This window comes from Penicillium bovifimosum (assembly GCF_028826915.1).
Source record: "Penicillium bovifimosum strain IBT 22155 chromosome Unknown utg000002l_segment0_segment0, whole genome shotgun sequence".
NCBI lineage: Eukaryota > Fungi > Ascomycota > Eurotiomycetes > Eurotiales > Aspergillaceae > Penicillium > Penicillium bovifimosum.
Genome location: NW_026622711.1, coordinates 1,015,541 through 1,038,561, shown reverse-complemented (window position 1 = coordinate 1,038,561; position 23,021 = coordinate 1,015,541). Strand labels below are relative to the sequence as shown.

The 23,021-nt window shown below is 51.1% G+C and overlaps 7 protein-coding genes across 7 annotated transcripts; 3 read left to right on the top strand and 4 right to left on the bottom strand.

Moving 5' to 3' along the window:
- Window positions 1–209: 209 nt before the first annotated feature.
- On the top strand, window positions 210–1,745 carry N7515_001587 (carboxymuconolactone decarboxylase family protein; the record flags this gene model as incomplete). Its single annotated transcript, XM_056662331.1, has 2 exons — window positions 210–237; window positions 1,171–1,745. The coding sequence occupies 2 exons, from the start codon at window positions 210–212 to the stop codon at window positions 1,743–1,745; spliced, it is 603 nt and encodes a 200-aa protein (XP_056524444.1).
- Window positions 1,746–4,479: 2,734 nt separating this feature from the next.
- On the top strand, window positions 4,480–6,825 carry N7515_001586 (uncharacterized protein; the record flags this gene model as incomplete). The annotated part of the gene is made up of 1 exon (XM_056662330.1): window positions 4,480–6,825. The coding sequence occupies one exon, from the start codon at window positions 4,480–4,482 to the stop codon at window positions 6,823–6,825; it is 2,346 nt and encodes a 781-aa protein (XP_056524443.1).
- Window positions 6,826–7,780: 955 nt separating this feature from the next.
- N7515_001585 (putative C2H2 finger domain protein) lies at window positions 7,781–9,146 on the top strand (the record flags this gene model as incomplete). Its single annotated transcript, XM_056662329.1, has 3 exons — window positions 7,781–7,943; window positions 8,000–8,379; window positions 8,436–9,146. The coding sequence occupies 3 exons, from the start codon at window positions 7,781–7,783 to the stop codon at window positions 9,144–9,146; spliced, it is 1,254 nt and encodes a 417-aa protein (XP_056524442.1).
- Window positions 9,147–9,857: 711 nt separating this feature from the next.
- On the bottom strand, window positions 9,858–10,234 carry N7515_001584 (TMEM14 family protein; the record flags this gene model as incomplete). The annotated part of the gene is made up of 2 exons (XM_056662328.1): window positions 9,858–10,175; window positions 10,232–10,234. 2 exons carry the CDS (start codon window positions 10,232–10,234, stop codon window positions 9,858–9,860), a joined length of 321 nt encoding a protein of 106 aa, XP_056524441.1.
- Window positions 10,235–13,449: 3,215 nt separating this feature from the next.
- N7515_001583 (M28 family metallopeptidase) lies at window positions 13,450–15,888 on the bottom strand (the record flags this gene model as incomplete). The annotated part of the gene is made up of 3 exons (XM_056662327.1): window positions 13,450–13,506; window positions 13,569–14,944; window positions 14,997–15,888. The coding sequence occupies 3 exons, from the start codon at window positions 15,886–15,888 to the stop codon at window positions 13,450–13,452; spliced, it is 2,325 nt and encodes a 774-aa protein (XP_056524440.1).
- A 431-nt stretch (window positions 15,889–16,319) lies between these two features.
- N7515_001582 (RTC4 family protein) lies at window positions 16,320–17,895 on the bottom strand (the record flags this gene model as incomplete). Its single annotated transcript, XM_056662326.1, has 2 exons — window positions 16,320–16,584; window positions 16,634–17,895. 2 exons carry the CDS (start codon window positions 17,893–17,895, stop codon window positions 16,320–16,322), a joined length of 1,527 nt encoding a protein of 508 aa, XP_056524439.1.
- An 852-nt stretch (window positions 17,896–18,747) lies between these two features.
- N7515_001581 (TMCO4 family protein) lies at window positions 18,748–22,142 on the bottom strand (the record flags this gene model as incomplete). Its single annotated transcript, XM_056662325.1, has 2 exons — window positions 18,748–20,028; window positions 20,079–22,142. The coding sequence occupies 2 exons, from the start codon at window positions 22,140–22,142 to the stop codon at window positions 18,748–18,750; spliced, it is 3,345 nt and encodes a 1,114-aa protein (XP_056524438.1).
- Between the last annotated feature and the right edge of the window lie 879 nt (window positions 22,143–23,021).

Below are 23,021 nucleotides of genomic sequence, written 5' to 3'. Positions count from 1 at the left end.
AAAAGGAGAGACCTGGGGAACGATGTTAAGGTAAAAGGCAGGTAGGCAAGCAGTAGGTAAAGAAGTAGGAAGGTAGGAAGGAGGGTGACAGTAGAAGGAAGGAGTGTGGTGGGCAATGACGGCAGTAGTGAGTATGTATAAAGCTTAATCCGAAATAGGAAAAGTGATCGAGGAGCGGGATAGGGCACTTCACAGAAAACCATTAGCAGATGCTGAATCTCCGAGGACCGGGAAAATGTGCTCGGATAATGTTGTAATATGTGCATTAAAAGGATTATATTGTAGACGCAACATCTGGATTCGCAGTGAGCCTGTGGTCAAGAGCAAAATCGAAGTCAAACTGTACCGTTCTCCAAGAGCTCAGTCTAATCCGCTAGGTCTGCTTTCTTGGTCGAAGTCCTTGGCGAGTGCTCTTATCAAGTCGAAAAGCTGAATCCGGCAGATCCATGTGAAGGGGTTTTCGACAAAGGAAGATGGCAGAGAGGTATACCACCTTCATCACATTCACCCAGTCACGAGGACCCGTAATAACAGTGCTAATCCTCCATGCATGACGATAGCCGAGAATGATTAAGGTCAAGGCTGACATTCTTTAGGCCAAGGTCTTCCTTACGGATGGCATATCCAATGACTCAATGAGGACCCTGGCAGGCGTGTTATGGTTGTTTTTCAAAATCTTCTCCTTGCAAGGTTTGAAGTCGGAATCCTGCCTGACAATGACATGAATGTCCAGCCCGATAGAAAAGGCATTTGACGTACAGAACGCTGGATTACCGCTCTGCTTAGTGACATCGCCATGTTCTCATATCTAAATAATAAATTCCTAGCAAGGTCTGCGGATCAAATCCGAAGCACGATCCCGACTCCCGCGGCTTTGCCGGTGGCTACCCGCTCCATATGGCGGGTCCACACGCGGGGGATTACCGAGAGAAGGACAATAAATAGTTGCAACGTTCACGATCCTCATTGAAACGAGGAGGTCCAATTGTGAATCTCACCAGAAGAAACCCTTTGTCGCTCCAGGTAGCTAAACTCTCGTGCCGAGCAGCTGTATACTCGAAAGCAAAGCTCATTGACTCACAATCCGACTGACATCAAACCACAGCCCCCAAGCTCCACACAAACATAGCAATTGTCGACGGAACCAACTGAACATATCCCGCATACAAGCCTTGCATATAATCCACCATGCGTCTCCCATACATAGCAGACCCCCGCCGACCAGCACACCGGACGAAGCCCGAATCCTCGCCAGTGTCCAAGCACGCCGAGCCCCGAACCCACTTCTCCCCCTCGACCTTACTCTCCTCCACTCATATCCCGTAACCGAAGGATGGAACTCATTTATCGGTGCAATTCGCACGAGAACGACCCTCTCGACCGTTGTTCGCGAATTAGCAATCTGCCGCGTTGCGGTTGTCAATGGCGCCCTGTTCGAGTGGGAACAGCATGCACCTCTGCTGCAAGCGGGTGGGTTAAGCCAGGAGGCATTGAAGTTTGTTGGGGATGCTCAGGCGGACTTCTCTGGGGAGAATGCGTGTTCAGTCTTGAGTGCTGAGCAGCGGGCTGTGCTGAAGTATACCGATGCGATGACCAAGACTGTCACGGTGCCTGACGACGTCTTTGCGGAGTTGAAGGGCTTCTTTGATGAGCGGGAGGTTGTGGAAATTACCGCCACTGTTGCTGCTTATAATTGTGTTAGTCGGTTTTTGGTGGCTTTGGATGTTGGGGAGAAGAATCACTGAGCTGAGTCTGCAGGTATAGTTGCAATTTGAGTTCAAGGAAGTGCATACTCGCCTTATAGCCACGTCTGCTGCAAGACTACCAAGTACATACTTCCATAGTACTAAGAGTTGGTTCATCGATATCGAGGTCCTGCATGAAGGGCTATTCCTTCCTGTTTTTTGACCGTGATGACGACCTGTATCACTCCGCATTACCATCATGGCATATTTGTCCAGAACCTCACTTATGATGAGATGATCATGCGCAGGCTCTTATACTCAGTGTTCAACACTCATAATGATAGACTTCATTTCAACAGCTACCGAACTGCACCTGCTCAACTCAGTCATTTCACCATCAACCCATTCAACCCCTCATCCAGCAGGAGATCTTTTTAAATTGACCGAATAATGCCATCTTTCCATAACGCTTGTATGCTTCGATAATACCACTCGGATCCTACAACATAGGGATGTATGGCGCTTGGCAAGCGCCTGCATCATGCACGTCAAATACAATTGGCGCCCATATGACGCACATCATTGGACAATGGCCAATTAACATTTGTCAAGTTCAGATCTCGTTACCGTTGAGTGCTGCTATTGTGCGCCACTGCTTCCATTGGATCTTTGTCCATATCTTTCACCCGAATACGTTTGTTCGAGGTATGCAATAATGACTAACAATAATACATATCGTTTGATCAGCTAGTATCTCTTTTAAATTCATGGCTGGATCTGATATTGTGCTTATTTTCCTCAGTACTTTCAAATCAGGGAGTAGACAGGTAGCTGTATGGAAGATTTCTTGCTTTGAGGCTGGCCTTGCCCAAACCCTTTGGAGGTTGCAGCGGTTAGTGAGGTTACCAAGTGCAACAATCTACATATAGGTGTATGCAACTCCTAAATCATCAGATAATTATGCTTATTGGATATTCCTCTATGCAAACCTGATAATAATGCTGCTCGTTGTAACAAATTGCTGTCTTTTGCAATGTCCTTCATGGATATAGATCATCTCTATATGACTCCACACGTCCATACTCGGCAATCCACGGGGCTAAGGAACCTTGTTGGAACTAAGAAAAAAAGAGTGGGGGAGAAAACCTCAGGCTCTAAGGCATCAACCCCCCAGCCAGTTGGAAATATCGGATTCACTATTTCTGATCTGATACTCACAGCCTGAGTTCTTTTCAGATATGCTTAGGTTCTGGAACCACATGCCTGGGGACTCCACGTTAGTCTCTTATCGCTTACATGCCTACTCCGTATTGATAAGACATATCAGGCACCCGAAATACATTTCGTTGCTCAACTATCGTCAGTCGATGCCCACAGCAAATGAATGAAAATTGCACTTATTACAGGTCTGGCATCTCCATCAATTTTCTGTTACTTGGCTGTCGTCTACTCGTGGGTAAGCCTTTGATGTGGCGATACTTGCGTTGCTTGATCGTGTCCGTTCGTTGCTTGATTGTTGCCTCTTACTAGGCTCTTTGTTAGTACGTTACTCGAGCGTCACTTCATTTCTGAAAGACATAGTGCAACCTTATGTTTAACATGGGAGTATTCTTTGACTTGAGAGTACCTGCGTATCATGTGACGTATGCAAGTGCATGAAAAAAACCAAGTCATTAGACAATCGACCGACAATAAACAATAATTGAAAGAATCAAGTATAAAAACAATAGGTAATTGGGAATAAATACAATGCAGATAATGCATAGAAAGAAAGAACAAATGACTGAATAGATCAGATCAATCGAATTCCCCCTTTCCTCGTCGTTCAATGTGGCTAGTAGATAGGCAGCTTCTGATTGGTGGGGACATGGACGGGGTTCCCACTGGCTATGAAAGTACAAACCCATCTCTCTCTCAACCTCAATTCTCTTCGCAACTTCATCATCGTTATCCTTTTCCTCTTCCCATTTTCTTTCTTCCTCTGTATTCATCTTCTTCTGTACTCTCATCTTCTTACTCATCTTTGCTTTTCTGTCTTCTTCTTCGTGCGCTGTCGCGTCGGCGAAGATCTTTTTTCTCTTCATACTACCCGGCGACGCAAGATCTGCGCGCTAAACAACTACGAGTTTCCAGTGCATTTTTTGCCTCGTCATTTTCTACATCTCTCCCCCGTGTACTTCATTCTCCTCCTCTCATCTCCCATTTCGTATTGCGTCCAAAAGTGGCCTGTCACGTTTTCTCAACCTCTCCAGCCGGATAACAAGTAAGTACACATCCCTGGCAGCCACTCACGCACACCCTGCACGCTTCTTTGCAGAACTCATCATTAACAGCCAGCAGTCATTGGCTGTATCTCGTGTCTACCATCCTAAAAAGTCCTACTCGAATCCTAACCATCTCATGGTAAGTGTCGCGTCTTTTTCCGCGTTTTTTCTTTCTTACTTCTATGTCATGGCTGTACTTCCTGTATCGTCATCCACATATTTTTGCCCGACCGCGTCTTTTATCACCTTCTGTTGTCTGCCTTTTCTGTTTTCCTCAGATTTACGATGTACTACGAGTTTTCATGACCGCGTTGGTCCATGTCTTCTCGGCCCTGCGCTTGAGAACCACGGATTGCGCTGCGGATTTACTGGCGTCTTGGCACCCGCAAGCGAGCCGCGCTGACAATCTATACAGATCCTTTCTCGACATTTTTCAGCTTCCATCTAATCTCTGTCGTCTCTTTCTTGCGTTTCATCTGACTCATACCCCTTATTGCTCTTGTTATTTTCTCTTATTCATCCGCGCCAAAATGGCTCCTATCCCAGGAGCCGATCTGGATGGAGACCATCCTTCTTCGGATGTTGGTGACAGTCAGGACTCTCCGCTGCGCCGTCAGTTCTCTGAACCCCTTCGTCCCCTTTCTACTTCCACCCAGATATCTCAATCTCCTGATCCCATGCCTCGCCGAATTAAGTGTGACTGGTGTGGAAAGCTTTTACAGCTCCCAGCCAACGAAAACATCTCTGAAGACGATGTCCTGGCTAAACACTCAAAAGAAGCCCACCCAAAGCCCATTAGCTTTGCTGGCTATGATGATGCTGATGACGGCGATGGTACCGAAGATGGTGCTGAAGACGGCGCTGATGACGGCGCTGAAGATGGTGTTGATGATACTTACGATGAGAATGGTGACCTCCAAGACGAAGACGCCATAGAATCGGTGGAGCCCACAACTGAAGCTGCCAATGGCGAGGCTCAAGTCGAAGAAAGCGGAGACATCCCAGTGGAAGTGACCCCAGATGATCCCAGTGGCACCAAGGCAACCGAAACACCAACCGATGATTCCAACACGCCCCCGAAGAAATTTGATCTATTGGAGTGGCTCTCCAATCCTCGCACTTCATATCCAGAGGACAATAACCGCCGCACCGCCGAATGGAGTGAACCAGACATCAAAAAGCGTCTTCCCCGCTTCTGGAACGTTCATGACACGCAAAATTTCTTCCCCGATTACGAAGAAGAGGCTACCAAGTGGGAAAGTGCTTTGGATACGGCCTTCCATAACCCGTCCAATCCGAGGCCCAAGAAGCGCGACGCTCCTGAAGACGTCCCTCATCCACGACCATACAAAATGACCAGAGTCGACAAAGGCGAATTCCTTCCGATTCAGACCGAAGAATTGGACAGCCTCGTCACCATGCTCCGCAATCCGGAAAGTTACACGTTTGAAGAGCTTCACGCTCTCACAGGGAGCGCGGCTTTTGCAATGAGGGCAATTCAAGAGGAATACCTGGCCCTTGACAGGCTCTATCTTTTGGCCCACAGACACAAGAGGGATCCAGCCTCTTTTGAAATGAAGAGAAATCAGATGGAGGGCAACCGGAAGAAGGGTGGACCCCCGCTGGCCAAGGTGGCACTGTTACACCTCGATTTCGAGGACCAGAAAGAAGCAATGCTGTATGGGTACAAACACGTCTTTTTCAAGCAGAATTCACCCACTACAGTTGCTCGCACGCTGCAGGATCCTTTTGTGCAAGGCGGCTTTGTGCCAACTGCCTCAACTGCCAAGAAGCTGGCTGCCAAGAGTTTGGAGACCGGCAACCGAAACCTGGATCGCTGGCCGTCCATGACGAGAGGTGGAGTTGAATACCACCCTCAGATGTACGAACCTCGACACGAGCCAGTCCCGCCGAAGAACACTCGGAAGCGCAAGGCCACAGAGGTCGATGCCTTGACGAAGACCACGGAGGCTGCCGAAAGTCAGGACGATGACGAGACAGAAGAAGACACTCGTCATGCCGCCAAGCGGCGCACTCGAGGACGCGGCGGCAAGGCCGCTGTCGCCGAGTCTGTTCCTCCAGAATCGAACTCTCGCCGTGGTGGTGGCGCTGGATCTGGCCGTGGCCGTGGCCGCGGACGGGGCCGTGGAACTGGTCGCCCTGGTTCCTCTCGGGCTACCTTTGAAGCCGCCCCGGCCCCCACTCAAACCTCGTCCCGCGGCCGAGGTCGACGTGGCGCCGCCACCCTGGCCTCCTCAGCAACCCCATCGGCAGAAACATCCGTCTTCCCGGCCGTCGCAGAGAAGACCGCGGCAAGCCCGGCCACCGACACCCAAGTGTCGGCCAAGAAGGAGCCTCTCTCAGCTGAGGCGGCCGAGGAGGCCAGAGCTCAGAAGATCGCCAATTCGAAGAACCCGAAGAGGACCAAGGCCATGCTTGATCACTGGGCGCGGTTTAATAGGGAAGGGCGCACCCGCATGCCAAAGCGATCCAAGGCCCAGATCGAGCAGGACCGCCTCCTTGGCGGCCTGGATGGCGCCTCCGACGATGCCACCAAGCCCAGCGGCCACGGCCGACGCAAGCGGTCCTCGTCGCTGGCCCCGCTTGCAGGAAACCTTGCCCCCAAGGGGGCTCCCAGCCTGCCCCCCATGGCAAGCGTACAGGCCCAGCCGCAGCAGCCTATGCCACCCACCCTCCCTCCTATGGGGGTTGTGCCTCACTACGGGCCAGGGCCAGTGAACCCTTATGCTGCAGCACCTGTTGCACCTATGGCGCAACTGGGGCAACCTATGCCTCCCCAGTACGCTCCATTCCCGTACGTCCCATACGGGATGAATCATCTTCCGGGTCACAACCCGGGAGGACCCCGCCATTGAGGGTAGGTCGGGGCGTTGAGGCAATCCTGGTTCTGTCTCTCTCTCATTCTCAGTTCAGATTTAATCTCATACATAACGGGTGAGAGAGAAGGGACTGGGCATTGCCTCAATGAACTGATCATTCGCTGTCTCCTGGCTCACCTTAGGGTGTGGCATTTTACATATCGAGGGGAAGTTGGGTGGCCACAGGGACGATCCTCACCCTGGTCATGTTATTGGTAACTGCTTGGTGCCCGGCTTTCTTTGTGACTGGGCTGGGCCCGCGGTCGATATACCGGGGTGCATGTGGTCGTGATTCCCTGGGGTTAGCTGGGAACAGCGAATGATCAGATAAATTGTCAATTAAATGCTGGTAGTGCCAGGGCACAAGCACATGTATGTATGATAGGCCTCAATGCAAATGTCCATGATCAAATTCTTTCATCTTGTCTAGCTGTAATTGGTAGTGGGTATGTATAGAATTCCGCTGAACGCGATGCATCTGAGGCAATTTCCGGGAATCTTTCTCAGGATCTTTTTCAGCAAGTATGTACATGAGGCAATTTTCTACTGTGTACTCTGTAGTTGTCGGTTGGACGTCCCTCGATGGCCAGCCTTGGCCGATGGAACTAATACGACTCGCGTTGTGTTCAGTGGCCATCACTGATTGATGGAATCAGCTGAATTGACTAAGTAAGTCGCAACGCCAACAATCCGAAAATGGAGCTCGGCGTGCGAAAATGAAGTTCAACTTGGATTCATCCCGTCATTCTTCCTCTTTCGAACTCAAACACGTGAGATCACGTGTGACGCATCCGGCCGTGGAGGGCCCTGGAGGCGACGCTTCTGAGCGCGACTCTCCTCTGGACCAACTCCCCCTCCTCCATCCCCCGCCACCGCTTCGGGTCGTTTCGAATCACTCTTGTTACGAATTGCTCTCTATTTTAAATATATCTCTGTTTCGATAATCATCACAATGGGCAAGAGAAGACGTGGTCCTTCTCTCGAGGAGCTCCTGGATCGTCCCTGGTGCTATTACTGCGAGCGCGACTTCGATGATTTGAAGATTCTCATCTCTCATCAGAAGGCTAAGCATTACAAATGTGACAACTGTGGTCGCAGACTGAATACCGCCGGAGGTGAGTCATATTTTATCTAGTCACACAAAAACCGCACTGACGACTTTCGCCTCAAGGTCTTTCCGTTCATTTGAGCCAGGTCCATAAGGAGCAATTGACCCAGGTCGCCAATGCGCTGCCAAATCGTATGGGCCCTGACGTTGAGATCTTTGGCATGGAGGGCATTCCCCAAGACGTCCTTGTTGCTCACCAGCAGCGTGTCGCTTCACAGTTCCAACAAGCCGAGCTGGATCGCCAGCATGCGACAGGGAATCCTCCTGCCGGCGCTCCGGCTGCCGGTGCCCCCGCGGCGAGGAGACCCAAACTCGATATGGACGAGATGAAGAAGCGTTTGGCCGAGCATAAGGCAAAGCGTGCAGAGGCGCTTGCCGGAGGTAGCAGCGGTGACGTGACCCCCAATGCTTCCGTTCAGTCCAGCACCACACCCAGTGGATACGTAAGTTGGTCCCTGTTCCTTATCTTATTATGTTCAAAACTAATGTTTATTGCTAGGCGCAATCGTCTCAGGTCGCAGCTGCGCCTGCTCAGCAGTATTCTTATCCTCCGCCTTACGGTGGGCCCCCCGCCGCTGTGGCATCTCCTTACCCGCAGACCGGTAGTCCTGTCTATGCAACTTACTCACCAGCTGCCGGTGCTTCGCCTTACACTCCGTCAATGTACCCCCAGCCGTACCCCGCCGCGCTTCCGCAGTCCTTCCCGCCCGGATTTCCCGCGCCGCCCCTGGCCACGTACGGAGCTCCTGCTTTCACTCCCCAGCAAGCGCCACCTTCAGATATCAGACACTCGGGCCTACCGGCTGCCTCGAGCCTTCCCCAGCGTCCTGCTTTTGCTGCTCCCCCAGTCAACGCTGCCCAGATGCAGCAGATGCATATGGGACACCTGCCTCAGGCGCCCGTAGCTTCGAGTCCTTCTAACGGAGATAGCGCCCAAGCAACCGAACAAGTCTCCACGCCTGTCGACCGTCAGACCTCAGATGCACCCAAGGGCGCCGACGGGAAGACAGTGAATGGTACCAAGCCCAAGAAGGAAACACGACTTGTTTACAACGAAGAAACACTTAGCCCGGAGGAGAAGAAGGCTCAGCTTCCGAAGTACGCATTCGTCCCTGACAAGAGCATTCCAACTGCCCTTGGCGAGCTTCCCGGCAACGCAGTCGTGGGCACCATCCGGGATTCCGACACGGTGATTGATCCGGTCCGCTAAGTTCCACATTCGATTTATTTTTTTTTTGGCCGTGCTGCATTTAGCAAGAGACGGAGTTACGGATTTCAGCTAAGTTCGATACCTGAAAAATTTTAGTTCTATATGAGCATTTACCTGGCCGGATCTGTGTGGTCAGTGGCCTTGGATTTTCTAGCCCTGGCGATTCACTTCCCCGTCCCACCATGGTCTCTCCCGACGATCAAGGAAACGTCGGTGTGTATGTATGGGCTCGATATCACGGAATGAGAAAGCTATGAAACATGATATCGAACACTAAACACGAGCGAATTGAGAGGCTCTTGTGAGTCTGAGCCTGCGTTTAGTACGTGCCCTTGCCCTTTGATGCTCTTTCCTGACCCCCTGGAGGTTTAACCTTAGCCTGGAAGATCTGGTCTGGTGTGAGTGCACACCAGACAATCATGCCATCTACTCCCGATGTAAGTTCTAGCATTGTCTAATGTAGGAGATCATTCCGGGCATTGAGCCTGTCCATAGGACTGTCGTCATATCCAATACATGCCCGGGTGTCTTCATGCTATTCTCCATCGTAGTATCCCCATACATGTTCCTACACATTATCCACTCCATGTATACGTAGACATACCCAGAATAAAAGCAAGCAACATCCACACGGTACACTTCAATTCAGCATATCACTGCAGCAACTTCTACCAACACGAAGCCACCCTCATATCAAAACAATCCCCCCTCTTACAAAGTATTCCCCCTAAACGCAGTCCCAAAAACATAAAGCCCATAAGTAGCAAGGATAGACAATCCCACGGGCACAGGCTTTCCCCCGGTCTTGATAACACGCGGAATCGAGCTCCCGCCCAACACAGCCGAAGCCAACAAACCAAGTTCTACTCCGTAGGGCTGGCCGGCGCGCAGACGCAGGAAGGAAAGTAAATAGATCAGTCCGACGGAGATTCCGGCTGTGATTGAGGGGATTGAGCCCGTGCGGCTGTAGCCGATTATTCCGCCGAGGCTGGTTAGGAGGGAGAGGGAGAGGGCGGATGTTGTTGGGGTCTTTTGGGACTTGTTAGTAGGTTTGTGTGGATAGGTGGGAGGGGGGTGGACTTTACCATTTTGGATTGGGTTTGGTATTTGATTTGAGGTGGTCTGGTTGTTGGTGTGTGAGGATGCCGGATGGTGATGAGTTGGAGCTTCCGAGGTTGGCTACTGTAGGTGGAGTGGGTGGGGCGGTCGGCTTCCTGGGGTACCTACGGTTGTTACTTGTTGGTCACCGCCCCGGTAGACCTGCCTGCGCAGAAGTAGTCAGACTAGTATCCCCGGGGTCCGGGGTAAAGGCCACCGACCAACCCCAAACCCAAGCCTACTCGCAGACTTCGGCAGCAGCTGAGCAGAACTAGAGTCTAGAAGACGGTTAATGTCTACGGTCCTGGACGGACCACCTGACATAATTTATCTCCCGTCTATATACCCTGGGCCTGAAGTGTGTATTCACGATATCCAAGGTAGCAGTAAATAGTAATACAGGGCAATGTCAATGGAAGTAGGAGGGTTTTGGGCATGGGAACACGGAAGGCTGATGAAAGTGACATGATCGTGGATGATACGAAAGATCCATTGTTTTACTTAGTGACAAGACTGAAGATCGGGATATACAGTTAGTAAAAGTCGGAATTGCGTGATCTAAAGCCAATACACTGTAGAGTAAATAGTACTAGATGGGTAAATTCTATGATTTATTCAGCTACCTGAAGTTTGTTATGTAGGCACAGATCTCCTGAGAGTAGAGGCACCGAAAGAAAGGGAGGTGGAGGAGGGAAAGAAGGCATCCGTATGAAGAACCTGAGAATGTGACTCGATGAAGGTCACTTTCATTACTGGTTTGACCGTGATGGGTTGATAGGTAGACAGCGGTGGGCCAGGCGCTTCGTGAGACCATATCTGGTGGCTTGTTGTGTGAAGAAGTAAATTTGAGATTTGAGGATATGGTCCATCACTGAGAGTTGCAGCGTGGTGGGTAACTGTAGGTGGCTGCCATGATGCACGGAGACACGGCGGATGGTAGAGAGCCCACGGGGCATTTTATCGAGATGATGATCAACACGCGGGTAACCATCGAGCGATGGTGTTTCTGGATGGCGTTGAGCAAGCCCGCAAAGGCGAAGATGAAAAGGTCAATGGTCGATAGTGATAAATGGGTTGCATGGTCAATGGTGGTTGGTGGTCAAGATAAGCAGAGATGCAAGAATTAAGGAGCCACAGAGTCATCGCTGGTCGTGGTAGACAACAGGTAGTCATGAATTCATGATACTAGGAGGCCCATGGGTGCGGATGATCGATGTTTTGACCGGTTATCGGAATGTAGAGATTCTTTGGTGGCAGCACAACCAATATTAACTAGGTGGCTGCTAGAATGCAGAGGGCTCTCAGGAGGAAGATGATGCTTCTCGGTGGTTTGTCGCGGGTAGTCAGGAACTCAGGATGGTAAGATTGAACCTTCTTGTTTAACGGTGCGGATTTCTCGTAGTCGATGCGGATGCCAGAGGGCTTGTTGGTCAATGACGTTGGCAGTGAGTGGTCAGGAAGGCCAAGTCGAAAAGATTCGTAGGTACGTGGATAAGATGTGGTAGGACGGTCAGTGGTGGACGGTGATGGTATGTAAGGATATAGGTATTGAGTAGGCGGTTGATGAACAGAGTGGATGATTGAAGGCCGGTGTGGACAGGCTGGTTGGTTGTGGTGGTGAGTTGTAGATGACATGACGATCATGAAGGTCATGGACGAATACGTCGATTGCAGTATCAAGCTGCTGGTGCATAAAGGTAGATAGATGGGTGGTTTCAGTAGTGGACGATCAAAGATAATATCCTGAGGCCGGAATGGCCAGTTTGGTGGATAGTGATTAATGGCTGTTGGTTGAAGACAAAGAAGGATGGCGAGATGACTATGATAGGAGGCATGGCAGACAGCATGTTGAGAGAGTCGATATGATGGTGGGTGTAAGAGCCAATATAGGAAGCCTTGATTGATGGATAGGCGGATTGCGTTTAGTAGCAGATGGCCCAGAGAGAAGATATTGATGTGAGGGCGAAATTGAAGGGCCCGTAGAGTAAGATGGCAAGATGGTTTGCGCGGAGGCGTAGCAGACAGTAAGTTGTTGTTGATTATCTGTGAGAAGAGGGATACAGTTGATGGTTTCTGGAAGGCTAAGGAGGTCTGAAGACCTTGTGGAGGATTATCTCGATGGAGAGTGGAACCGACAGTGGAAATGGTTGATGGCTGGCGGTTGAAAGCAAGGCGAAATTGGGAAGGCCTCGGTAGGAGCCGACGCCGTGGATTGAGTGGAGCTGGTTACCCTATCCAGTCTCCCGATTGTCCTGAAGCCGAAGCCCGCCACGGTGAGACTGAACATAGGTGTGTCGAGGTGGATGCGGTTGCGGTACCTATATCAGTCTCCCGATTGTCCTGAAGCCGAAGCCCGCCACGGTGAGACTGAATTTAGGTTAATAGGGGTGGCCAAGGTTGCGGTTGCTATAGCCAGTCTCCCGATTGTCCTGAAGCCGTGAGGCCCGCCACGGTAAGACTGGACATAGTTGAGTGGAAGTGGTTGAATGGAGGTGGATAAGATGACGTTGACGTGTGGGAAACGAAGTGGATGAAGCTGAGTCGATGGAGGAGGGTAGCAAGCCATGGAAGAGTCAAAGCAACTTAAAGGCTTGAGAAAGGTCGAGGCAGCATGACATGGAGTTGAGGGAGGATAAGATAGAAGTAGAAGGTGGAGAGACATGAGTTGTGGACAGCGTGACATGGAAATGAGGGAGGATAGAAATACTAGTAGTCAAGGTAGAGAGACACGAGTGATTACAACAAACTTTCCATCATGTGTCACATGCCATGACACTCAGAGGTGGAAGCTCCCTAAGGTAGGTGGCCTGAGGTTGGATAGTGCCTGAGATGGTGTGGTACCTGAGGAAGAATGGCAATGATACCTAGAAGAAAGGAAGAGATGTGTAGAAGGAAAAAAAAAAGAGAAGAAGATGAGGAGGGGGTATTTATACCCTTCCTCTGGCTGAACTGAACGAGGAAGGAACGTGGGGTGGTGCCTCCCTTATTTAGAAACCTAGCAGTTCTTTTTGGATCAGAAGGAGCGTGGATGATGTGTACATGGAAGGGACAAATGTGGCATTGAGCTCATGGCTTGTTCATATTCTTCTCCCTGTGCATTCTATGCATCTCTGTGCATCTCCAATGTTACTACTTACTACTACCCCAAGGGTAAATTCATGCTGTATATCCAATGCTCCATAATAATATCTTTTTCACAAGCCATTTACAGCAGCAGCTTAGTCGCAGCACCAATCCGTTCCTGAATGATGAGGCTCCATTTCTAAAAACACTCATGTTAGCTGCTGTAGCAGTGATAAACCAGGGACTAAGTCTAGAACATACCTCTGCATTCTCAATATCATTGGCCTCAAGACTCTCGACTAGACCAGGGAAGGTAGCTCCCGCATACCCAGTCCAAAGACCAGGAGCAAAGACAACGTGTTTGAACCAGTTACGGCCATCCAGACCAGGCTGGTACAAGAACTCACGGTCAATGCGTTTGTATTTGGCATTGGTGGCCCGAATCTGCAACCACAGCTTCACCTTCTTCCACCAGTGGTACCAAGGCACGTGGTCACCAAGCTTGGAAGACAGTTCCGCGGCCGAGGCATCAAATGCCTTGGCGGATTCTTGGAACTCGAGGATTGCCGTTTCAAGAGGCGCGAAGTCAAAGTGTGTCTTCTCTGGGAGATTGTCCGCTGCAGGCTTGATGCTGTCTAGGTAGGATCCTAGTCCGAGGGCGTAATCGGTGGCGTTGAGAGAAAGAATAGGAGACTCGACCAGTTGCGCGGCTGCTAGAGCCCAGAGTTTGGTGCAAGCTTCGTGGTAGAGGAAGCCCTTGTCGCCGTATTTCTCCATCCATGCGAAGCTGTCGTAGTTGGAGTGGTAGTGGTATACGGGATCATTCTTATCACGACCAAATCCGAAGTCGAGACTGGAGACACCGGCGAAATCTTGGAAGGCAGTGAAGTCACTGCCGCTGCCCATTGTCGCGATCTTGCCGTTCCAGACATCGCGGACTGTCTGGCCACGCACAGTCTGATTGGGGGACTGCACTAGGCCGGTGATGTCGTAGATAAGCTTGTTGAACATCGGACTAGCCCGGGGCTCGAAGTGGGTTCCCGCGGCGGCCACATCGACATTCAGATAGGCGACGTTAGCCTTGGTAAGCCATGGGAGGTACTCCTCCACCCATTCGGTTGATCCAAGGAGACCGTACTCTTCGCCGTCCCAGCTAGCAAAGACAATCGTGCGTAATGGCTTCCATCCTGCCTTAAGAGCCTCGCCGAAGCTGCGGACCACTTCATTCAGGGCGGCGGATCCACTGTTGGGGTCTCCGGCGCCTCCCGCAACCCAGGCGTCGCGGTGGTTACCGAGGATGACAACCTCATCGGGGATGTGGCCCTTGATGGTGCCAATCACGTTCCATAATGGGGTTGTCACATACTCCTGGTGATTGTGGAGGTTGATCACCACATCCTCGGGAGACGGTCCGATATTGTACTCCACACCCTTGTAGCCGAGACCGCCACCTTGCCAGTACTCGTTAAAGTCTGAAGCCTTCGGGCCGTGGCCGTTGAGCGCCTTCAAGAATGGCAAGACCTCCTTGTACGAGACCGGAAGCGACGGAATTGAAGGGATAGACAAGTTTGGATCATGACGTTCACATCCAGGCTTAGATGGGTAACCCGGGGTTGTAGGGTCGCCAGGAAGGATACCTAATTCGAATTAGTTTTGTGCCATACCGTTGCTTTTGGAATAGATTCATACTGAGGAATTGCGTGCTACCTCTCTGGATAGCACTAGGATTCCGTGCCGGTCCATTAGGATAGGCTTCATAGCCATTTTCCTCAGTAATCGCTCCGTCTTCCTGCGGGTCACTGTAGATGAGAACACCAACCATTCCCAGCTCTTGCGCACGCTTCACTTTCAATCCACGGAAGATACCACCGTACTTAACAATGGCGATCTTACCCTCCAAGGTGATATTGGCATTGACAAGATCCTCAAAGTCCCTGTACGTGCCGAAGTTGGCATACACAAACTGCGCAGTGACATTTCCAGTAGCCGAATAGCCATGGAAAACCGGAACACGATCAGGCAGACTGGAAGTAGGATCCTCTTCGAGAACATCCTCCTCAAGAGTAGCCTCGAACGTCACCTCGGTCTTATCCTCCGACGTCTTCAGCAACGCCAGACGATGATCAAGCGGGTAGTTGATATAAATGTCATACGCCGCAAGACCGGTATCCTCGACGCCGAATTCCTTCCACTTGTTCATGGTCCAAAGCGCCTGGGACAGGTTCTTGCCGGCCAAGTGGGGTCCCGCAGTATAGTACTGGCTCCACTCGCGGGCCTTATCTGCGGAAGGCACATTGAGGAGGATCTGCTGGAGCTGGTCGTAGGGCAGACCGTGGCTCTCCGGCCATGCTCCATGAGGAATTGGATTGGCTCCCGGAAGATACGACCAAATTGAGCCGTGCTCGCTGGGAAAAATGGAGGTCGGAAGTAGGAAAACAATGGTCGCCACTGACAGCACAGCTACGAGGGAGATAGTGCACGCTCGACGAAGAGCTTGGTGCCGGTATCTGTACCGCCGGGGAATGGCATCACCCCCCAGCAGAGGTGTCGACTCTGAATATGGCATGTTTTTCTCCCTCATCTTGGGTAATTGAAGAAAGTCAAGAATCAAGTCGGGTTTCTCTCCGCATTGTATCATTGCTTATCGGATGACAAAGCTTCCCCTCACGGAACAACCCGACGGAGTTGCCTTTTTAGGCTGAATGTTGATCTTTAACTTATCTATGAGTCGACTCGTTCTTACTTGACGTCGGACAATCACAAAGGCCGATCATTCCCCGCTCTACTAGAACTGACAGAAAGAACAGAAGTAAATGGTATCTCTGTTAACAATAGACAAGAAAATGGGAGGTATCATGGCTATGAATACACTCGCTGATGATGATAGAACTGCTGCGAATGGGGATAAGAATATGAGAAAACGCACGCAAAGTCAGATAAAGAAGGGAAAAATGCTCCTCCATGGTATAAAATGCAAGAAATACCCCAATCATACATCGACCGCTAATTCAACTAGTTGAGACTAGTCCGTTCTTCTTCTGGCACCGGCACAACATTGTGGTCTGGGTTGATCCTGTTACCGATGTCCATGCTCTCCCGCATGATTTGACGAGCATCTTCGTCATTGACCTTCATATCATCCTTGACCATAAGCACGGCCAGCTCGGGGGCAAGGACAGACTGTGTATAGCCAGCCACGCCAACTGCCTGGATCACGTTGTCCGTTAGAGCCAGACGACGCACCGACAATGAGAACCGAGGCATGAGTACCTCGACCCTAAGATACAGTTAGCGTTGATCAGTAAGACAAGAGGTAGAGACTGTACATTTTGGTTGCGCCCCGAGCTCCATAGTAACCGCAACTCATCATCTCAAGCCCCTTGTCATCTTGCGCTGTCAACCGCAGGTTCTTCGATTGCCCAGACCCCAGGGCAGTTTCAAGGATATTTCGGTAGAAAGAGGAAACACCAGGCCTGAGGAACTTTTCGAGTTTCGGGAAATAGCTTTGAACGCGCGTCTCGAAGTTATCCCAGTCGATCTCAGGATATCCGCGCTGTTCCCATGATTTCACCGCGCTTCGGCGGTTGTGAGACTCACAGAACTTCACCTGTTCACGAATACGCTGTTTCGGTTGGGACTTGAATTCTTCCAGTAATTCCCAGTCTACTTCCTCGTGGCACATTGGACACAAGGACTTGGGAGGTGGCGATGGTGGGCGGTTCTTTTTTGCAGCCTTTTCGATATCTGACATTTCACCAGAAACGGAGGAACTTAGGGATGAGAGCGGCGAATCACCGTCAAGTAATAGCGCGTCAAAGTCCTCTTTCGAGTATTGACCGTGCGAGAAACTAGAGTTGGACTCTTCCCCGCCACGGCTTGCCCTGAAACTCGGAGAATCAATGTTTCTCGGCACGATGAATGTCTCTTCCGGTTCCTCGGGCGCTTCACTGAGCGGCGACGAGAGCGGCGACGAGAGTGGCGACGACACCTTCTCCTGTCGATTTGGCAGCTTTTTGTTCTTGAAGGTTTCGGCCTTCTTCGATGCATACTGCTGCCCTGCCCTTCGCCGCTTGGGCTGCGAGCATCCAGAGAATATGAAATCATCCTCATCGTCTGAGCCCGTCATCGTGCTATGCTTGCGTATAAAACTGCCTCTGCGAGTGCGCCCATTGCGTGAACTGCCTTGTGGCGCATTGTCTGCTTTCGCAAGTTTCTCCTCCAGAGTAGTTGTAACCATAGATTTCGTCGCTTTGCGACCCGCCAAAAGCTCGTCATCGCTAGGTTGCTCTTCGTCGGAGCTTAGAGGCTCCGCATCAGTAGCAACGTCAAACGCCGCCTCCAGACTAGGCTGGGGAATGTCCTTTTTCTTTTCTCCGAGTTCCTCTTCGTCAGAGCTCAAAGGCTCGTCGTCCGTCCCAGGGTCCGGTCTTGTCTCGGCAACCGGCTGCGCAGCATTTGATTTCGGTTGCTTGGCTGCATCTGTCGTGTTGCGATTGTTGAATGTCGATAAAAGATGCCCCCTCGGACCATTGCGTCTCGTCATACGATTGGACGCATCGCTTGGATCGCGTTTGGGCACAGCCGCCATGATTGGTAGCTTAAGTGGTTGCCGATTATTGGTGTTCTATTGGCTGAGCCAATGGCGAATATAGAAAATTGGAGTGCGAAAATACCTAGCTCGACAGTCTCGAATTCATGAGCGCGTTCGCGTTGAAGCGCGGGAGGGGTTTTGAGGGATTTCGATTTTGAGGCGTTGGTTACTCTGCCGTAATTCGGGTCCGAGACGCGTTCGTGTCCGAATCGTGCACGAAAATGTCTTAGGTCTGAGCTGAAGTGAGAAAATGAAACTAATATACGTGTGGCGTTCTATTTTGGTAAGACAAAGAACAAAGAACAAAGAACCCTCCACGAGTCAACCCTAGGGTCTTGAGATGCTGGTTACATGAAGAACATGAAACATACCCGGCGCCGCGAAACGCGTAACGCGACTGCTGCCCCAGGCGCCAATTTGATGCCAAGCTCATAAGCAGTAGATTTTTCCAAGCACTCATAATGTTGATAATTGATTTGATTGCCCTGTGCCTTCGTGTATTGCTTCATGGTCCACAGTTACACACTCATGAACGTTTACGTGCTAATGTTGTGCAGTTCTTTCATCTCAAAAGTTATTTTCGAGCCTCTAGTATGAAAAGTAGGTAGACAAAGAACCTTTCAGCCAATCTGCCTGCAAGAATCTCGAGAACGTATCTTGGTATTGTCGAAGCTAGAGATGCCTAGATAGATAGGCAGATGGGAATGTACACAATCAGGTCATCACAAAGTCAAACGCGCCAGTGTAAACATGCACACCTCATTAGGACTCAGAAGCTGAGTCGACAGAACAACGGTATATAGAAAAGAAAGGTAGAAAGGAAGAGGAACAGGGAAGCCGCAGCGGAGGCTATTCAAATGTCATTGAAATCTCGCCATCGTGGTGTCCATGATCAGTGTCCGCCCAGGCATTGGTCTCCAAGGCCATGGCCCCGAAGGCGCTGGTGCCAACCACCGGCATCGTGGAGGCGGTTTTCAACTCAGGTCGAGAGGGATGATCGTCATTTGTTCGTGAGGATTCATGGAAGGATGTATCAAAGGTCATTTCCACGTCTTCGTGCTTCGGCGCAGTAGAGTAATCATTAAACCCGGGGGGAGAATATCGTCCCGATGATTGCGGGGGTAACGAAGAAGTCCGGGAAACCGGTGGAGGCTCAGGTGTCTTCGGCCTACTGACAACAGGAGGGGAAGGCTGGGAAGTTGGTGGCTCCGAGGGAGCGTTCAGGTCTAGCTTCATAAGCGGCATGGTTGACTCCAGTTCTTTGACTTCAATTGCCTCGGAGTGTAGCTCTGCTCGAATAGCCTCGATGTCAAAGAGGACGGTGCCAGGAGTGCTTTCGGTGTCGCTGGAATCGCGAGGGGTGGTGTTTCGATCGACATCATATGTCTCCCATTTCTTCTTTTCGGCCATTTTGCCTCTCTTGAACAGGCCAAAGCGCTTCTTCTCTGGCTTTGCCTCTGCCTGCCGGCGAGCTTCGTCGATCTCGCGAATCAGCTCTCGCTGTCGTTCGGCATGGTTGTCTGGGTCCGGATCCTCAATTTCTGCAAACTCATCCTCGAGGACCTCCCAGCCGACTTCCCTCAGAATTCGGGGCATGGCAGTACGGTAATCCATATGACCGTTCACAAGCTTCGTGATGTCGAAGTTCTCAATGCCGGGAATACCTTCGACAGCTGCAAGACCGGCGACTTTCATTATACCACCGCTCGTGGCACGGAAGAGGTAGCCCAAGATCCAGTCATTTGTGGCGTAACCATTCACAAACCGCCCAGAGACCACGCTGCGAGCCTTGAGATACTCATCTTTGTTTGCCACAATGGGCGATCCAAATAGATATACATTTTGAATGAGTCCGTGAGCACCCTGCTCTGCCAATTCTTTCAAACAAGAGAAAATAACACGCGCACCGAGCGAGAAGCCAAGCAATGTGACGGGTCTGTTGCCCAGATTCCGATCCTTCAAGGAATCGGCCATCACGAGGCCAGCTGAGTTGGCTCGCGCCAATGAAACGATCCAGGGATTATCAATCAAGTATGCGAGTTTGGTGAGGACAAGCGGTAGTTGCAACGATGCCATTAGTGCCATCAGAACAGTGCTGCCCAACACTTGTTGCAGACCTTGGGTCAACGCCTAGAAACAGTCAGTCATATGGAAAAGTGTAACGGATATGATAAACCCACCTCTGTTGCGAGGATATTGATGGTGTCACCCATGCTTCGAAGCATCTCAGGCTCCCAGAGCACGGAATAGATGTCACCCATGATCGGATCGACAGTACTGAAGGGCAGACGAACATCATCGACCTTGCCAGTCATCCAGCCGGAGACCGTTACGATCAAGTTGACCTTCTTGTTATTATGAAGAGGTCGGTACTCAAACGTCTGGACTGCGCCAGTTCGTCGCTGTGACGCCCTCATTCCAATAGTACTTCCACCCAGGGTAGCACTGGAGGCGATCAAGGCTGTGCCACCGGCGCCTCCGAGGAATGCACTGGTTCCAGTAATACCCACTGTGGTGAAGCCAGCCGCAAGGCCAGCTCCGATCACGGGTGCTAACAATCCGGCGGAAAGACCAATAACCAATCCGCCACCGACGGTCGCTAGACCCATGATCATATATCTTTTCTTCAGGGCCATCTTGCGCCGCTTTTCCATGTGGTCCGACTCATCCCACTGCTCTTTCTCTGCTTGTTCTTGCATTTCGAGGGAGTCTGTGACACGTTTCTCGAACCGTGAGATTTGCAACCATGTTACATCCAAGGCTGCGCCGACTTTCTCTAAAAGAGTTCGCGATCGCGCATCGTATGCGGAGTTTGCGATGAGGACAAGGAATAGGTCGCAAAGGACCGTCCAGCGTAGATCGATGTCTATGCGGTCAGAGGTCGGCATCTGGGAAGGTATCTTGACCTCGGGAGGCTCCTCTGTCTCGTGAGCCTCATATGGTGGAGGGGGGTCTGATTCCGATGAATTTGTTTCTGCGGAGAGTCTAAATGGAGAGTCCACTTTGGGACTGGATATAGACGTTTTCGGTTCACTCTCTGCCATGGGGTTTTTGACTCGCGCATTCTGCATGAGTGGTCGCACCAGATCTTCGGGTTGCACTCCATGCTCCGCAAGCTGCTCAATCATAATCTGCTCGGCAGAATTGATGTCCATATGCGCGTAGATTCGCGACATGATCGCTTGGCCCCATTTTCTCATAGCATCTGAGGCTTTCTGCATAGTCTTGCGCGTGGACTTGGTCGTAGCAATTGACGCCAAATCGTAATTCATATTATGAATCGCCAACCTGACGACGCCCACGTACGCAATCTTTTGCGTCTCATTGAGAAGGTCCTTGGTCGCTTGGAGCTGGCTAATGGTGTCTCGCAATTCCTCACCTACAAGACCAGCAGAGTTGTCGCCTGTGTCTCGAAACAGGTAACTTGTATCTTCGTCTAGACTCGTGGCAGACTGAGCGTCTTCGTCGAGCTGCACTCGTGTATATCCCTTCCCTGCGCCTCCTAGTCCTTGGTATACAGCCTCGTCGCCTTCTTCTTTAGCTCCCCGAGCAACGAGTCTTCCGTAGTCGTCATAGTAGTCGAACTCGCCAAGGGCAGGCATTGTTTTCCATTCGTCGGGCTCCTGGTCTGACTCTTCGCTTTCGGGATGGTGCGCATCGGGTTGCGCGAGGCGCTGATGCGACCATTCCGATATTTGGGCGGGTCTTGGCTTCGAGGTGGAAGACCGAGGCTGAGCGGGGGAAGTGGAGGTCTCAGAATATCCTGGGGGTGCAGGAGAAGCGTCCTGCGCCTCTGCATCCTTGCCCGCATCTTCTTCGGTGTTCAGGCCGCCTTTCTCAGGGGTTGGGACCACAGAGCTCGTCTTTTCTTGTGAGGACTCCGGCTCCGTGTTCTTTTTCACAGCATCACTATATCTCGTTGAGCTGGCAGCCACATTCTGAGTGTCTTTGTTGGTATTTGTATCTTCGGCGGGGGGCTCGCTGGAGGTGGGGTTGGGACTGCGTTTTCGAATGGGCAATCCGAAATCATCTACTTCATCTGCTGCAGGAGGGTCCTGTGTGGAATTAATTGTGGCCGGTGCCGTTGTTACTGGTTGGGGCGCTGAGCCCTCTGTCTCTTCCTCATTTTGGTTCGTGGGGGACTCGCGCTTGGTCGACGTGGGCTGGGAAGAATGGAGGGCGTTCGGCGGGGAAGGAATAGGACGGTCGGAGGTGTCAACAGTGACACCCGAGGCTGCGGTCATGATTTCATGGACTGGAGGCTCCAGGCGCCGAGACAGGTGGTGTATCGGATTCCAGTCGTCCCTTGCGTCCTCACGTTCCTTCGCGATAACGTCGGGAGCTCACCATCCGTTCTCACGGTTGTTGCGATAAGTCTTTGAGCTGTTATCGGGGGAATCTTGTATAATCAGGAGTTCCCACGTCCGATGGTGGTCTATGCTCATCGGACAAACTGGGGCAATCTCCGCAAATGATGATCGCCACAGGGCGAAAAAGGAGAGCTGGAGGGGTGGAAAATGCGGCGGTGGAGTCAATTGAGTGGCACCCGCAACGTTACAAAGGATCGGGATGAAGCAATAGATAGTTAATTAGATTGAGGACTATCGAAGAGGTCAAGAGAGGTCAAGTAGTGTGGGAACGAAGTTTGATGTGGAAACCGGAAGCGGAGATGCCATCCCGATGTTGCTAAATCAACGCAGTCTGAACGAAAACAGCTGTTTATTGTGTTAGACTATCTCCTGATACTTCGACATCTTCATGTCAACTACTACTGTAAGTACAGTATGTTTCACGTCTGGCAGATCAATGCTTTGTATCCACCTTGGATCGCTCCATCTCTCCAGGGCTGCCACTTCCAGGTCCTTGTCATCGGCACTGCCATGCCGAAGCCTGCAAAACAAACAGCTCGGATCGGAGACATCGGAGGTCTTGAAACAACTCGTGAGTCGTCTTTATTTCATTCACGTCTGATTCTCACTCCCTAGACGAGAGGGCTTTGCCACATGCTTCGCCCACCAAACCCGTTACCCAGGTAAACACCACCTGTCTGGGTCCTGAACAAACATAAGCCCTTGCACGAGGATACAGCCGCAACTCTCCATGTCCCTCTCGTGATATGGGCA